Raw genomic sequence first — 16583 nt, 5'->3', positions numbered from 1 at the left:
CTACCTGTAACACCACACACAGCGGTCTGGCTGTATTTTTTTTTATCTCTACATCCCGCGTTCAAGAAATAAACCAAACCCCCAGCGAGGTGGGCCCATTATTTTAATAGTACTTAGGCGGCTGTTACATGAACAAGTAAGTATAGCTTGTACAAAAAACATGACAGCTCTGCAGCCCCTACTGCAAATCATGTAAACCACCTAAAGCATTTAAAAAAAAAAAAAAAAAAAAAAAAAAAAAAAAAAAAAAAAAAAAAAAAAAAAAAAAAACCCCAAAAAAAAAACCCCAAAAAAAAAAAAACCCAAACCAAACCCACCCAAAACAAAAAAAAAAAACACCTCAAACAACATCAAAAAAAAAACCACCAAAAAACAAAAGCAAAAAAAAAACCACCAAAATAACCCACCCAAAACAAACACCTCAAACAACATCAACAAAAAAAAATTAAAAAACCCGCCACTAGGATACGGAATTGAAAAGCGTCCTTCCAAACCAACTTTAAAAAATCTATTCAAACGGAAGCAAGCAAGACAGAACAAACACGACTGCACTATCTTCCCTCCCAATCCTGCAGAAGAGAGGCCCACCGCGGTTCCTCCCCCGGCCCGTTCCACCCGCCGCTGCCGAGCAGCCCTGCACCGCGAGGGGCTGCGGGCAGCCTCGGCGCCGCTGCGGAGCCGCAGCCTGCCCCACAGGCCGGCTCCGCTGGAATGCTCTCAGCGGCCCGCTGCCACCCACGACAGCGCCCGCTGCTGCCGCAGAGAGGGGACGGGCTCTAAGTTTTCCCCACCACGTGTTTTTTTTTTAAGGGGAGGGAGGCAGCCGCCCTGGGCACACACAAACACAGACACACACACACACACGCTCACTCCCAACAGCCAGACACACAGCTGATCCCAGGCCCGTCAGGCTGGCTCCTCCCCGCCCCTCCAGCGGGGCAGAGGCACAGCGCAGTTCCAGCACCTTCTCCACCTCTTCCCCAAACTACTCCCGCGAGTGCCGCCCGCGCCCTGCAGCCGCCTTCCCAGGGAAGGAGGTCCTGCCGCTCTCTCCGCGCCGCAGAGGCGAGCTGGGAGGGGCGCGGGGGCGCGAGCCGCCACCGCCGCGCGGCCAGCGCGGGAGCGCAGCGCGCGCCCTGCGCACGGCGCCGCGGAGCGCAGCGCACCCCGCCCCGCGCGCCTGCACACCTCCACCCCCCCCGGCCTCCCGAATGAGCGACAGCTCCGCAGGCCAATAGAACCGCCTCTTCTACGCAAGGGGGCGGGCACTCCCTGCCCGGCTGACCAATAGCAACACCGCTGCCTGAGCAGTGGCGTCCGTGAAGGGGGGGCCGGAGGAGGGGCAGGAGTTTAGGAAGAGGAGGGAATGGCTGTCATCAATGAAGTCATGTTCGTAATCTAGTCCTTCGCTCCGGTTCTGTACTCGGATGACTCACTGAGGGGGGAGAGGAGCGACAGTCAGCACGGCGCTCCGCCCGGGCGGAAGGTAAATACAACTTGCAACTCGGTCCAACCGTGTCAGCTCCCCGTGCCCGGCAGCGTCCTTTATTGTCACCGGCTGTGCCGGCCCGCGCCGTGCCCACCTTCCCTCTCCCCGTCGCTCCCCTTCCCCAGGTACGGCCCCGTCGGTCCCAGCCGCTGCCGTGCCACCTGCTTCCTCTCCCCACCTTTCCCGGCGCCCGGCCCTCCCGAATATTTATATCCCCCAGTGGGTGGAGAGAAGAAAGTTTTGATCTGGTATTATTCTGGAATAATCACGATGCGGATCGCCGGAGTGGCAGCGACAGAACCCCCACGGAGTCGCCGGTGGCTGACTCGTGAGTCAGCGGCACTCTGGGTCTTGCCGCCCAGTGAGCGTGTCACGGGCTGCGGGCGAAGCGGCCCCGGGAGAAATGGATCTTTGGGGAGCGACAGCACACACGGACGGGCCGGGGGAGGCTCCGCTGCAGCTGCCGAGGGTCGCAGGGTGAAGTTCAGGGTGTCCGGAGGCAGCAGAGCGCGGTGCGGCGGGGCTGTTTCTCGGCCGTGGCACACGCTGGCGCAGACCCAGCCGAGCAAGGGGAAGTGGGGAGGCATGGGGAGGGAGGAACATGGTGCATGGGGGAGCGGTCTCGCCTGCGAGCAGAGTAGCGGCATTCCCCGGCACAGCCAGGGAGGCCATGATCCGGATAGTCGCTGCGTGCCTGTCACAAACATTGCACACACCGGGGAGGGGGAAGAAGCGGGGGCTGGGACTTTAGCCCAACAGGGCTGCGGCTCCTGTTGCTTTTCGGTCTCTTGTTTTTAACTGTGCAGTCACTCCTGCTGTAAAGGTGTCGCGGTTTACTTCCCAAAATAGCTTGCATGTCGTCTTACCCCTCCCGTTTTCCCTGCAGAAATTCGCCCCCCTCCTCCTCCCCACCTCCAAGCAGAGTAGCACAAAACATGCGCTTACAATTTTGGAATCGCCTGCCAAGCAAAAAAGCGTTTTATTTCCGGTGTGCGCGGAAATTTATTTTTTTTAACCCGGCCGGGCGGGAGCGAGGATGCAGACGCGCGCGGATGCTCAGGTAGCTGCGGCTCGCCTGCCCCTATGTCGGGAGAGGGGACGGCGGTGTTTTGGCACCTGGAAAAGTTCTGTGCCCAGCCGGAGGCGGGGGTGGGCGGCAGCGCGCTTGCTGCAGCCAGCTGCCGGGCGGGGCCGGAGGGCAGCGGAGCCCGTCCCCGGACCGCTGCGGGGCAGCGGCGGGAGGCAGCGGCGGCAGCGGCGGCGGGGGGGGGAGGATAGGAGGGTGGGTGGCCTTTCTCGTCCCTCCGCCTGTGCAAGCGGCGGCGGATCAGGAAGTCACCGCCGCCACACACAGGCGCACAGACATGTTTGGTCGGCGTGACATGGTGGCGGAGGGAAGCAGAGGCGGGGAGACGGGCCCAGCCCAGCCCTGAGGCATGACCCGGCTGCTCGCCCGGCCGCCCGCCTGCCTGCGGCCGAGGTACGGGGCCGTGCGCGGGCAGCGCCGTCAGCAGCGCACCCGCTGCTTCACGGAGGGGCGAGGGCAGGCAGCAGCGGGGCCGCATTTCCAGGCAGGGACGTTTTACAGCCTGTCGGCTGGGGAGAAAACTTTCCAGAAAGGCCGGAGGCGGGGGAAACAGGGCCCTGTTGGTTGTGCGCGCCCGCCCCGGCGCCTTGGCGGGGGAGGCGGCGGGCGGCCCGGCGCCGAGGCCTGCGCGCCGCCCGTCCTGCAGGGCCCGAGCACCCGAGGGCAGAGCAGCGCGGCTGCCGCGGAGGGAGGGAGCGGCCGCCCTGCTCCGCCACCCCCCCGAGCACCCCGGTCGCCCGCCGTGGCTCTTCCTTGTGTTCACGGTGCAGAAATGGAGTTTCTTACGTTGTCTCCTCCCCTCTTAAATTTATAATGGTGGAACTACAAACTGCGCACGGCTGGAAAAGTTACAGCTCTTCTAAACTCGACCTGAAGTTACAGTTTAACGATTGGCTTGGGTCGTTTTTTGTTTTGTTTTTTTTTTTTTTTTTTCCTTGAGCGTGCGTTATGGTCAAGTAAATGGAGTGTAAAAGTGTCTGCAGATTACATACATCGTACCGAATTTGTTTTTTCTTGATGTCCAATTCATATGTTTGATATTCGGACTTGACGAATGTTAGGCTAATGCTGTTCTTTTTAGGATGTATTTTTATGAATATTTATGTGACTATGAAAATGTAAGTAAAAAAACAGCTGAATAATTGAAGATAAAAAGTTGTTGGGTTTTTTTTCGTTTTTTTTTTGTTTGGTAGCGGTTTTTTCCGCTGTAAGTGTTCTGCATGAAGAATTGATCTGGAGTCTGCCACACGGCGTTGTTCCGTTTGCATTCTCTCCTGTTTTGCTTTAACTTTTTGAAGTGTTAAGTGGTTTTAAACACAGACCCTAAGACCCAAACGATAAACACTGTACCAGAATTTAATTCCTTTGGTAGTGTACCAGTTACTTGTTCGGGGTGGGGCAGTCTCCTCTGTGCAACTTACTATTGTTGTGCAAATACGGGCACACTTTCCCTTTGGGAACCTAATTGCCCTATTACTGTCTCTGACTTTGTTTCTTTTGTCCTTTTGTGACTCTAAGGAAAAAAAGTAGTGTGTTAGAAGGATAGGCTTGCCTCAAGGCACGTTTTTATGTCTGTATATATATCAGTAATGGAAAGCAAAAACACTATATGAATAGTGAGCTTTTAAAATTTAAAGTGGATCATACAGCATATGTAGACTTGCGAGAGGTGAGAGTATATCTTCATTAAAAACATTATTTCTCTCATGAGTTATTTCTCAGCTTTAAGACTGATATTTCTGTGGTATTGCGTGCGCCAAAAGAGTTTGTTCAAAGCAATCTTAGATAGTTTGTTCATTTCTGAAGTAGTCTATGAACGTTTCTTGTCAAGCTTGAAAAGTGCTTTCAACAACACCTGAGGCTTGAAAATTTACGGGAGAAAAGGTCCTTCAGCTCGCATACCTATATTACATATATTCGTGACAAAGGCGTGTTTGAAATTACTATCTCCATATATATTTTTCTCAGTTTTTGTGGACCTTTGAAGTTAAGGTCAAAATATGCGCAGTAGCAACTTAACAAATGTCTACACTTTGCCTCTGTTTTTTGTCCAGATGAGTAATATTGCTGTGAACTACAAGTGATTCTTTTCAGAAGGAAACTCCTCATTCTTTGTATGATTTAGAATATTTTTGCAAATTACTCATCAAAATGTCTGTTACATTTCTGTGTGTTTCCTGCTTCTGTCAGAATTATCTGTGTGTAATAGGTGTTTCCTGGACCTCCATCACTTTTGGACTTCATCAGATTAGGTTGGGGTTTTTTTTTTTTTATTCTCTACTGGAATAGTAAACACAACATTCTGGCATAAAAATCACTTGTCATAAAATTGGCATTAGAGAAAAGCTCATGTCTTATTTCCAAGATAAAATAGAGAAGTCTGAGTAAGGGAAGGAAGTAAAGCTTTCTTAAACACGGCTTTGATGATTTGTTAATACAGTAGAATGGGAAGACTAACACTGAAAATTGTTTTCTTTGTTTCTGACTTGTACAAAATCATTATTTATTAGGCATTAATGTTTTCCTGTTTGTCTCAGTTGGTAGAGAATATTTCCTATTTATCACTTCTGAGTTTGAACACCTAGGTGGATCACTTAGGCGCAGGACATTGGAGAAAATGTTAAAATGATGTTTGTTTTTACAGAAAATATATATTTTAAATACTGGTAGCTTGTATTTAAAACAATTTTCTCCCTTCTTCCTCCTCTTGTTCCCTGTTTAAGTAAAACCAAGGCCTGTCAATAATACGGTGCATTCCTTTCCTTCTGCCTGCATCTCTTATGGCTTTTTATTTAGAAACAAATGAGAAGACAGTGTTCAATAACTGGAGCTAATACCTGTAGTAAAGCTTACAGCATGAAAACTGAATCCATGACCATTCGCTAGTGTCCCGTATCAGCTTTCTGTGCCTGAAATTTACAGTGGAATCTACATACGTTGTAAACATGGGATTGATTTTGGACATGGTCTGATGGCAGTTAAACTTTTGGCTGTAGCTATCTGCTCTCTTCTTTTCCTGAAGGCTACTGTCCTCTGCAGCAAATCTATCAAGAAGGATCATATGTCTATGCTGTAGTGTCTTCACAGTAAAGCCTGGCAGCGTAGCTTAGCCTAACTTGTGTGCACTCCGATTTGTGGTTATGCCTTTTGACAGTCTGGAGTACTTTCAGCTCCCAGCTGTTAAGAAGTTATTTTTTGCTGCTGATGTTAGTTTCTCCTGAGAGGGTGGGCTGTAAGCTAGAGCAGCTGAGAAAAGTTGAACTCTGTGTAAAGCTGTAATATCTACGCAGTAGGAGTATGCATTTCTACAAAAATATTTCAAGGTGAGGAGTACTGAGTATTATGCTAAAGTAAACTGTCCCTTGTACTACATGACTCCACAATGAAGTTTCTGGTGTAAGCATTCCGCCTATTTTGCGAGTTCTGTGGGGGTACCTGCAGCAGTTTCTGGCAGAGATCTAGACATGCAGCTAAAGGAGTGTTGCAGAGGTTTTTTCCTTCTGGCCTAGGTGTCTGGATAAGTAATTAAAGTTCAGCATTTCTGGTTCTGTGGTTTGTGTTTTAAACTACAGATTGCCTTGCAGAAGGTTTTCAAGTTACACTGACATGGCATACGTGAGTATGCAAAGGCAGGATCTCAGCTGTTAGTGTGTTTGGCTTCTCTTACGTGAACTAATAACTGGTATATGTTAGTTGAAGATTTGAGTCTTACTAATTTTTTTATTGTTTCATGTAAACCGATTTTTTGATTGACTTGTCATTTAATGAAATTACAGTAATTAAATCATGATAAAAGGTAATACAGTGCCCTGTGAAAAACAAAACACTGATTTGCTTCTAAGTAGTGATGTATTCTTTGCTTCTAAGTATTTAGTGATGATGAGTTATCATTACAAATCAGCTCTTCTACTTTGAGCATATTAATTTGATTATAGTTAACAGATTATGCAAGTAATACAATCACAGTATAATTCCATGTTTTCTATGGTAGTATAATAAAGATAACTCCTGTGGCCTATAGTGTATCAAAGTTTACAGTTTATCTTTTCAAAGGCAGCTGTGAATCATGACTATAGTTGGAAATGTGTGGGGAGAAGTAGATTGTAACTATTTCTCTTGTGAAGACAAAGTTACAGTCATCTTTGCAGTATCTGTGTGGCTGATGTGTGGGTCGGTATTCCATAAGCTCTAAGCGGTATAGTTTCATTACTTTCCAGTGCATATCCAAGGCAGGAAGTGTGGCCAAAACACCCTGGCTGAGGTTCAATTTAGGTTGAGAGGAAAGTTATATTGGATGGTGAAGGGAACTAGCTAGAAGAATTATAAATACTTACTGCTCCATCTGTTCTTAGACTTGGTGTGTGCCCTGTCAAAGCAGTCTGTAATCCCTGGATCTTTTTGGGTGTACAGCTGGTCTTGAATTCCAAAGTAATGCAAATTGTTTTTTACCTGCTGTGTTTTCATTTGGGATCTGCTAATACTTCCTCATGTGAAAAAAATCCCTGCCTTTGTTACCTGTGGGTTTGTGGCAGGTTTATACCAAAATGTGTGTAATAGAAACATTGAACTCAGGAAGACCATATTGTGCAATGAATTAGTTACATCTACAACACTTTCTAAGTGTATATAAAATGATAGTGGAGAAACATTTATGTTTAGAGACTGTTACTTCAAATTGTTCACAGTGCAGATATTCACTGTCCTAAACCATTTGATCTAGAAATAGTTGAGCAGAGATCCTAAGTCTCCCTTAATCTTCCGCTCTTGGTTTTGTGGCTGTTTGTATTTGGATCTGGCTAAAGTTAGTCTGACATACAATAGATGCCTTTTTTATTTCCCTGTCTTAGCTCTGGTTGTGTCCAGCAGAGGTGGAGAACTTCTCTGAGACCACAGGAAGAACCATGTGATTCACCACAACTAATTCAATTGCCAGTAGTTCATCTGGGGGGTTCACAAAAGAAAATTGGTCATGTTGATGTAAATAGATCTAAGAGGTGGTAAAGGATTAAGCTTCAGGAAAAAAAAAAACAAAACCCATCCTGTTTGAAGTCATGTGAATAACACTACTCCAGCAAGTGTTTTGAGGAAATTGTAAGATTGGACGTTGGAAAAACAATTGAACATCATGTAATGTGTTCAAGAATCAGGGTCAAGATCCTCAGCATTTAGGAGAATAAGGTGTTATTTTTAATATTTTTTTTCATTTCACTATAGTCTTGTAATTTGTTGAAAACACTTTTTTTTTTTTTGCCTTTCCTTCCCCCTTGCTTTTTGATTCTAAAGGCACTACTCATTAAAAAGCAGTCCAAAGAAATAGGTCAACACTGGCTTTTGGCAGGGAATTGGCTTCACACTGCTTTTTTTCATTGCAGGCACCAGAATTTAGTCAAATATTACCAATACTATCCGCATGGAACTTGGCCACTGTTGGACCTGTTGTCTTTTTGTAGACTTTTACTTTGATGAGACTTTTATAAAGGCCTAAATGATTTGGATGTCAGCTTTTACTGAATTTTAGTGAGAGCAGGGTGTCTAATTTCTGTGGGGGTTTTTTAATACAATCTCATTTACTTAATAAATACAAACCAAGCTATTTTTGAAACATGTTAAACTATAAACTTTCTGGCAGGTAATTTCTGTGAACAGATACTTAGTTGGGAGGGCCTTACTATGTTCTGGTTTAGGTCAGTGACATTTTTAAAAATTTTGTGGACTACTGTTGCCAGAGAAAATTGCTTTGTCTCTTTATTTCTATGACTGTCTTCAGACAGGATTTCTTACTTGCATTTAAGTAGTGTTTTCCAATTTCCCAATACAGATTTTATAAATTACTTTTTCTTTTTCTCTGACGTATAAAATGTCTGAATGCAAATCTAAGACCATTCCCAATTATGTGAGATGTGTCTTTGCTCAGAGAAAGGTGATGAAGGGACTTGGTCTAGTGTAAGTGATGCAGGTCTAGTGTAAGACATTTGCCTCTGGTAGTTACTGTTTTTCATAGTTTGGACACTTGCTATCCTATCAGAAAGCTAAATTTTTCAAATTTGCATGCAGGGTATGTTTAATGTGTTTGTAAATGGCAGTGTTACTAATGGACTTGAGATTGGAGCTAGCTTTTATGAGAACTGCGAATTATAGGTAGGTGTCTTTTGTGAAATAAATATTTTGGGATACTGTATGCTGATAGCACTTCTATTATTGGTTGTGTTATGGTTCTGTATACATTCTTCTAGATTGTAGTGGTGGTGCTAGGTATCTGCTTTGTTAAATGGATTGAATTTTGTTTATAATGCACATGGTGACTCAGCTGTGTCAGTCTTAGATTTTGCAATATCATGATTGACACATGTAAAAACTGTTGTGTGGAAATGTGTGTTGTACTTCATACAAAACATAGGCCTCTTAGAGGAAGTTATGGTGTTTGCAGTTGTGAACATTTGATAAGTTGATTCTTTTTCTGGTCATGTTGTGGGATTGTAGAGGACTAATTAGTGACTGTAGAGTTTTGAACTGAGAGGCTTCATAGGCATCTCTGTGTTTTACCTTGCAAGGAAATGGGATCCCAAGGTATCAGGTCATAGAATTGCAGAATATCCTGAGCAGGAAGTCACCCAAAAGGATCATTGAGTCCACAGGACACCACGAGAACCACACCAGGAGCCAGAGACCTCTGTCTGGCCCAGTGGCATGACCACTTTCCTGAGAAGTACATTCCAGTGCCCAACAAACCTCTGGGTGAAGAGACTTTTCCTGATATCCAACACAGAACTCTTGTGACAGAGCTTCAGGTTGTTCCTTTGGGTCCAGTCATTGGTCATCACACAGAAGAGACACAGTGACAGTATCCCTCCTCTTTACCTCATAAGGAAGTTGTAGGCTGCAGTGAGTCTTCCCTCAGTCTTGTCTTCTCTAGGCAAGCCAAAGTACCTCAGCTGCTCCTTGATACTTCCAGTTTGGGCCTTCCGCCATCTGTGTGGCCCTCCTTTGGACACTCTCCAGTAGTTTTATATCTCTTACACTGTGGCACCCAGAACTGCCCCCAGCACTCGAGGTGAGGCTGCCCCAGTGCAGAGCAGAGCAGGACAATCCCTCCCTTGCCCAGCTGGCCATGCTGGGCCTGATGCCCCCAGGACACGGCTGACTGCCAGGGCACTGCGGACTCATATTCAGCCTTCTGTTGGCCAGGACCTCCAGGTCCCTTCCTGTGGCACTGCTTTCCAGCATCTCATTCCCCAGTCTGTACATCAAGGGTTGCTCCATCCCAGGCACAGGATTTGGCATTTGGTTTTGTTAAACTTCATACCTTTGGTGATGGCTGAGTCTTCCTATTTTTCTAAGTTTCTCTGTAGGGCCTCTTTGCCTTTGAGGGAGCCAACAGCTCCTCCCACTTTTGTATCATCTGCAAACTTAGTATCCCTTCAAGTCCTTCTTCCAAGTCTTTTGAGAAGGTAAGCCTTCTGTGTGCAATGTGTAATTCCAGCCCAGAAAGCCAACTGCATCCTGTGCTGCATCAAAAGAAATGTGGCTCACAGAGTGAGGGAGGTGGTTCTCCCCTTCTACTCTTCCCTCATGAGACCCTACCTGGAGTGCTGTGTCTCCGGGTGTGAGGTGCCCAGTATAAGAAAGACATGGACCTGTTGGATTGGGTCCAGAAGATGGCCTTGAAGAAGCTTAGATAGAGCACCTCTCCTGTGAAGAAAGGCTGAGAGAGCAGGGGTTTTCAGCATGTATAAGAGGATTTTTCAGGGAGACCCCATTGTGGCCTTCAACTCCCTGAAGGGGCTTTATAAAAATGAGGGAGAGAGACTTTTTGTATATGCACACAATGGCAGGACAAGGAGCAGTGGTTTTAAGCTTAAAGAAGATATGTTTAGATTACTGTTAGGAAGAAATTCTTTATGGTGGGGGTGGTGAAGCACTGGCACAGGTTGACCAGAGAAGTTGAAGATCTCTATCTCTGCAAGTGTTCAAGGCCAGGTTGAACTGGGCTCACAACAGCCTGATCCAGTGAAAGGGGTTCCTGCACATGGCAGAGAGGTTGGAACTGGATGATCTTAAAAGTCCCTGCCAAGCCAAACCATTCTGTGATACTGTGTTTAAGAGCACTGGCCCTAAGGCAGAGGAGCCCTGTAGAACTCTACTAGTCTCAGGTCACCAGCCTGATGCCACCCCATTCACTGCAGCCCTTTGTGCAGCCCATCAGTCAAGTTGATCACCCATCACATGATGTGTTTACCCTGCTGTGCGCTGGACATTTTGTCCAGAAGGATCCTGTGAGAGGCAGTGTTGAAACCTTCACTGAAATCCAAAAGGATTGCATCAACTGGCTTCCCTTGATCAAGTAAGTGGGTTACTCTCTCATAAAATTAAGTTAATTTTGACAAGCAGGACTTTGCTGTCGTGAACCTATGTTGGCTGTGACCAATGACTGCATTGTCCTTCAGGTGTTTTTCAATACCTCCCAGAATAATATTCTCCATAATTTTGCTAGTCACTGAAGTGAGACTGCCAGGCGTGGAGTTTCCAGGCTCATCCTTCCTGCTCTTCTGGAAAACTGGGACATCAGCCAGCTTCCAGTCAACTGGGACCTGTCTGGATCCCCAAGTCCATTAGAAAATCACTAAGAGAGGTCTTGTGATGACGTCAGCCAGCTCTTTTGAGTATTCTCAGATGAATTCCATTGGACCCTATAGATTTACAAGGAACTTAGAGTTTATCATACTCACAGCCACTGTCCTCCAACTCAAGGCCCTTAGTCCACCACTGGCATCCTTAGAAGATGGTGCTTAAAATGTGACTAGCGCTGACAGACCTCATCACCCAGCATTTTCCCAGGGTACCTTACTGACTGATTCCTTGAGCAACCTGAAATCTGTTCTTCTCACATCCAGAGTTGAGGTTTTGCTTGTGCTTTTCCTTCTGTCAGCAGATTTTGAGCTTGATTACTTTGTGGGCACTGAGGCCAAGAATGGCACCAATCACCTTGTCACTCATGAGACACTCCCTGTTAACAAGTATGAAATCAAGGAGAGCACCTAGTCAGCTCTCTCAGTACTTGAACCGTGATGTAGCATCTCCTTGATTTGATTGTGACAGCTGTGTGGTCTCCGTAATTAACATCTGGCAGGTTGAATTGCACCATAAGGAGAAATTTGAGGGTTTCCCTTGGTTACCTGAGGAATTGATCTCATTGTTGTGCCTGTATAGCAGCCTCCCATGGTGACATCTTCATTATTTGTTTATACCTTAATCTTAATCCAGAGGGTCTCAATCCTGCTCTCGCTGGTTGTAAACGCCATGCATTCTTGTCCTTCTGTTATAAACCCGTACTTCACCTGCCCTGCCTATCCCACCTGAAGAGCCTGTAAGCCTCCAGCATGGCGCACCAGTCCCACTGAGTTTTGTTTATGTCAGTGATGTCATATTTCTGGCACTGGGCCAAAGCTTCCCCTTGCTTCTTTCTCATGCTAGTAGTTCATTGTAGTCTACACCTTGTGGAGCAGATAGAGTGATCTCTCTTCCTCAAGTTCTGGTGTGCCATCCGATTGCTTATCACTAGGAAGCCTGGTTTTATCCCTTCCTGCCTTCCAGTCTGGTTCAAAGCTCTGCCAATGAGCCCTGCTACCTCTTGTAGTACCTTTTTCCACTCTGCAGAAAGTACGTTGCTTCAGGTATCAGTACATGAACTGTTGTACAGACCATGCTGTGATTAAAAAAAAAAAAAAAAAACAAAAAAACAAAAGACAAGCCAAAAAACCCCACAGATTGTGCTGATGACATCCATTTTCAGAACCACGTACCCTGGGAAGCAGCAGTCGTACCTGTGGCTTGGGTCTGGTCTGCACAGCAAACTTCCCTTAGGAAGGGAGTCACCTGTATCAACTACCCTTCCCTTTTAATTAATAGGGGCAGTTGTGATGAGGGTGGCAGGCTGTCTTGCTCCTGATGGTTCCCCCATCCCAGAAGGACCTTTGTCTACCTCATCAGTTGACTGTCCTTCCCGTTCCAGGGCATCATACTTCTTGTAAATGGTACCAGTTCTGTTTGTTGTCTTCAAGTTTTCGGGAGGAAGAGTGTTCTGCCTAGTATGGCCAGTGGCCAGCTTCCAGTGTTTGTTTTCAAGAGACCTCTGCCTTCCTTCTTGGTAGGGTTCTGAGTCCGCTTGCATCTTCTCTTCAGTGGAGGTTTGAGACTTGTGAAACTCATTGAGAATAGCCTGTCAATCTCTTAATCATTCTCACAAGTACTGCACAGGCTGTTCACTTCACCCATGGCTCCTTATCCTGCCGACAGCTCACTTACAGTAATACATCTTCTGTGACAGGAGTGACGGTCAGCCCCAGCCTTACGGAGAGGCATCAGGCGCTCCTGGCAGCCTGAGTCCTGAAGAGCTTCATCTACCAATGGGTAGTCTAGCTAGCTGAAGGCTTCTGACGTGGCTGGTGCAGTGAGCTCAGGGGGAATGAGTCTGTGACATGTCAGAAAACCTGAGGGAGCATTCACTAATAAGAGAACTCCCTTCTTCTTCAACAGTCTCTGCCTCTGTTGGCTGCTCCCAAATGGTCGTATGGGAGTGCAGCCAGTGTGCCCTGGTCAGGTTCACTAGGACCCCCTTTGAGAGAGTTGGAGCAGCTGCTGTCCTTGCTGGCTGCGCTCACACTTGGTCGGCTACTCTAGAGCAAGCTGCCAGTCCCAGGTGGGTGTCAGTGCTATCCTGTGGTTCCGCTGGCTCCAGACCTGCTCACTGCAGTAGTCCATGGCTCCACACTGGAGCTGTTTGCCTCGGCAAGGGGTGGTTGGGGGCAGTGAAGCCGTGTTCCAGCCTGTCGCTGTCATTACTGGCTCTGCCTGTGCCCACTCAGCCACTGCAGGGCAGGCTGGTGGCTCCACGTGTGTCTTAGTGCTCTCAACCAAGTGAAAAAAAAGTTTTGAAAATAGTCTTAATAATCCTTTTAATGTTTTCACTGTATTACTGTAGATTTTACAAGTACAAATTTCAGGCTAGTCATAGCTGGTAAGGGAAAGATTTTTTAACATATAGGTTACAGAGGTGCCCTACTCTGTTTCCTGCTCTTAGTAACTACTGTGCTGTGCTTGGCCCACATGACACATCTGCTGATAGCAAGTCAGTTCACCTGTTCTTCTGGTAGATGTTTCTCATAGTGCACTAGCTGCTTTGTTCTGTGGGTACCATACAAATGTCCAGAAATTGATCACATTATCAGGATCTTATCTTTCTAGTGGGCTTTTAGAAGGATGATCAAGCTAATGGGCAACATTAAGGACTGTGTAAGCATTTTCTGCTGGTGACAGCTTGCATGTGTATTTATGTACATGTGTGTGTATGTAACAATTGATTTTATTAATTTTTTTGCCATGCCCCTAATGTCACATAGCAATTGTGGTTTTGTTTTTGTTTTGTTTCTGTTTTTGTTATTAGAGCTATTCTGCTAATTGAAAAGGAGACAGAAAATAGATGTCCACGCCTACAGACCCTGGCGCCATGCCTCATCCTGGTCCTTCCCCTGGACCAGGACCTTCACCTGGACCGATTCTGGGACCTAGTCCAGGACCAGGGCCATCTCCTGGCTCCGTTCACAGCATGATGGGGCCAAGTCCTGGTCCGCCCAGTGTCCCACATCCCATGCCGTCAATGGGGCCTACAGATTATCCACAGGAAGGCATGCATCAAATGCATAAGGTAATAGTTTATTACAAGTGAACCTTTTTTCTCTAGAGTTCTCTCCACTGGTGAAAAGAGTTACTTAAACTCTACATTTAGACCTGCTTAACTGCTATTACACATCACCTGCAGAACTTCAACTACACTCTTACTTCTTTCTTTATTACTAAAGATTATTCATGTATCAGATTAAACACTTGTTTAGTTAACAAGATTAACTTCCTTGTTCCTTGTTAGTAGACTGCTTTGGAGTATAGCTCGTAGTTTGGAGATGTTAATTTGTAAATTTTACTTTTCAGTAAGACACATGCTACTGGGGGAAAAAAAAGAATGATGGTGTTAAAACTTCAAGGCACACCATTCTAAGCACTTTTTTTCTCTTTCTTCTTCTTGTCTGTTTGGATGTAGCCTGTGTTTTTTCTGGGGTGGTTTTTAATTTTGAATGAAATTATTGTTCTTTTTCTTGAAAAAAAATCCAAAACAAACTTAATCCACCTTAAAGGATTTGTATTACAGATTTGTTTACTCTTCCATATTGTAAATGTGGTTAAAAAACATGGCTTTCAATTACTTTATAAGGACTCCATCTTACAAAGGAATATAAAACATATGACATATGATGACATGTCATGTAGAACATGTCAGTAATTGTACTTCTGTAGTTATTGTTATACACTTAAAGTTAGATTATGTGTGCTTAGACTGTGTGTGCTTAGACTGTCATTAATGTTTATTGCTTTGAGGAAATATTTGCCTGTATGGAAATTCCTTTTTGAGTACAGTCTCTTTATGTATTGTCATTTTTGTTTGGTTGTATACCAGAGATTTAGAACCCAGAATAATTTTGATTGCACTGATGTTCTACTTAGAAATATGTAGTAGCAGCTTACAGAGCCAAGATATTGAAAACATTTTGGCAGCTATTGTTAATTCCACTGGGAATTGTTAGATGCACATGGAGAAAAAATTACAATAAAAAACTGTTTTAAAGTAATAGAAATGTGTTTTAATTTTCCTCTTGAAATGATGTCTTCATTTTGACACTCTCACATATGGATCAGTTTCATTTGTTGAAAGAATATCTAATCAATAGGGACATGACATTACCATATTTTACATGAAGAACTAAAAATATTTTAATGACACAAAGACTAGCTGAAGTGGAGGAGGCTGTGATCCAGCTTTCCATTTGCATTGACCTGTTGTAATCTCTGAGATGTCAGTATGTGCGGTAACTATAACCTTTGCATTTGAACCTTGAGGTATCTGATTTAGCTGTTAGCCAGATTAGACATTTGCAGTTGGCATTTTTTTGTTTGTGGGGTCAGTTACAGCCCAGCTTTTCAGAGCTCTGTCACCAGTTTTCATAGCCAGGGTTCTAATGTCCTTCACTCCTTTTGATTTTTTCTTGTACCTGTAGAAGGAGAAGGTGGCACCAGGAATTTTCCATAGAATGGCTGAATGCTTTACACATAATGTTTTTAATTGATATATCCTGTTACACTGTTATATCAGGCAATCAGTGCTATGGTATAGTCAGAAACAAACCAACAAATGCCATCCCACAACTTTCTTTCAGGGACTTCAGAGAGCATCTCACAAGGTTCTGTGAGCCGGAGCAGAAATTCTCCCATTGAGGTGGCATTGAAATATTTTGAAAAATGTGCCACAAAGAGTCTGGATATCCAGTTCAAAGATGATCATTCAGTATAGTTACAGTAAATTACTCTACCTTTTCTATACCTTGATTCTGATATTGGAATAAAGACTGTAATGTCACAAATCTTTATTTTACTAGCAGCAGGCTTGCTGTTGTCATTTAGGTTTCTACTTCAGAGGTTCCAGCTTGTCTTCACATGTGTGTGATTAACCTAGAGAATGGGTCTGTTGAGCTGATACAGGTGAAAAAAAGAAGAAATGAAATAAAATCTTACTTAATTTTCAGTCTAGATGAGGTTTTGTGTCTGTTTATCTCTGCAACTCCAGAAAGACTATATTGGGATAACTGTTGGAAGGGTCTAAGAAATGCTGTAGAGGGGTGCCTCTAGATTATTTTGCAAATCTTACTGCATTGTTGTTCAGTGAAATTAAAAAACTGGTCAGCCAGCTTCAGCTGGACCAAATAAACATCTTCGTTTTGCTTAGTGCTATATAAAATATCCTGACTTTCAAGCCATGATATGTCATAACACTATTTTTTAATGCAGTAAAAATGGGGGAGTGCACCAGAAGTGTCCCAGTTATGCAATTGCTTTGTGGGATACTCATGTATGTACTGGCATGTAGCTCTTCCTTTTAAAATTCACACGCTTAAGTGAAGCAAC

At 45.0% G+C, this 16583-nt stretch overlaps 1 protein-coding gene and 1 long non-coding RNA gene across 12 annotated transcripts in view; one reads left to right on the top strand and one right to left on the bottom strand.

Annotated features, from left to right (window-relative positions):
• The window catches only part of LOC120511971, a 74554-nt gene extending 73387 nt beyond the window's left edge, over positions 1-1167 (bottom strand). For 3 of the 4 annotated variants that reach the window (XR_005629887.1, XR_005629889.1, XR_005629886.1), the window contains exon 1: positions 589-1167. This is a non-coding gene — a long non-coding RNA (uncharacterized LOC120511971). The remainder of the gene's footprint in view (positions 1-588) is intronic. The other variant, XR_005629888.1, reaches the window with a different exon arrangement.
• A 162-nt stretch (positions 1168-1329) lies between these two features.
• The window catches only part of SMARCA2 (SWI/SNF related, matrix associated, actin dependent regulator of chromatin, subfamily a, member 2), a 188388-nt gene continuing 173134 nt past the window's right edge, over positions 1330-16583 (top strand). For 2 of the 8 annotated variants that reach the window (XM_039729724.1, XM_039729730.1), the window contains exons 1-2: positions 1330-1486; positions 14017-14277. In XM_039729724.1, coding sequence (XP_039585658.1) covers positions 14053-14277 — 225 coding nt within the window. In that variant the 5' untranslated portion in view covers positions 1330-1486; positions 14017-14052. Of the gene's footprint in view, positions 1487-1556; positions 1818-1881; positions 2002-2413; positions 2550-2824; positions 2970-14016; positions 14278-16583 lie in introns of those variants that run through there. The other 6 variants (XM_039729726.1, XM_039729728.1, XM_039729727.1 and 3 more) reach the window with 6 other exon arrangements.

This window comes from Passer montanus, unplaced genomic scaffold (assembly GCF_014805655.1).
Source record: "Passer montanus isolate IOZ18808 unplaced genomic scaffold, ASM1480565v1 scaffold7, whole genome shotgun sequence".
In the NCBI taxonomy this organism is placed as follows: domain Eukaryota; kingdom Metazoa; phylum Chordata; class Aves; order Passeriformes; family Passeridae; genus Passer; species Passer montanus.
This window is presented reverse-complemented; position numbering and strand designations above follow the sequence as displayed.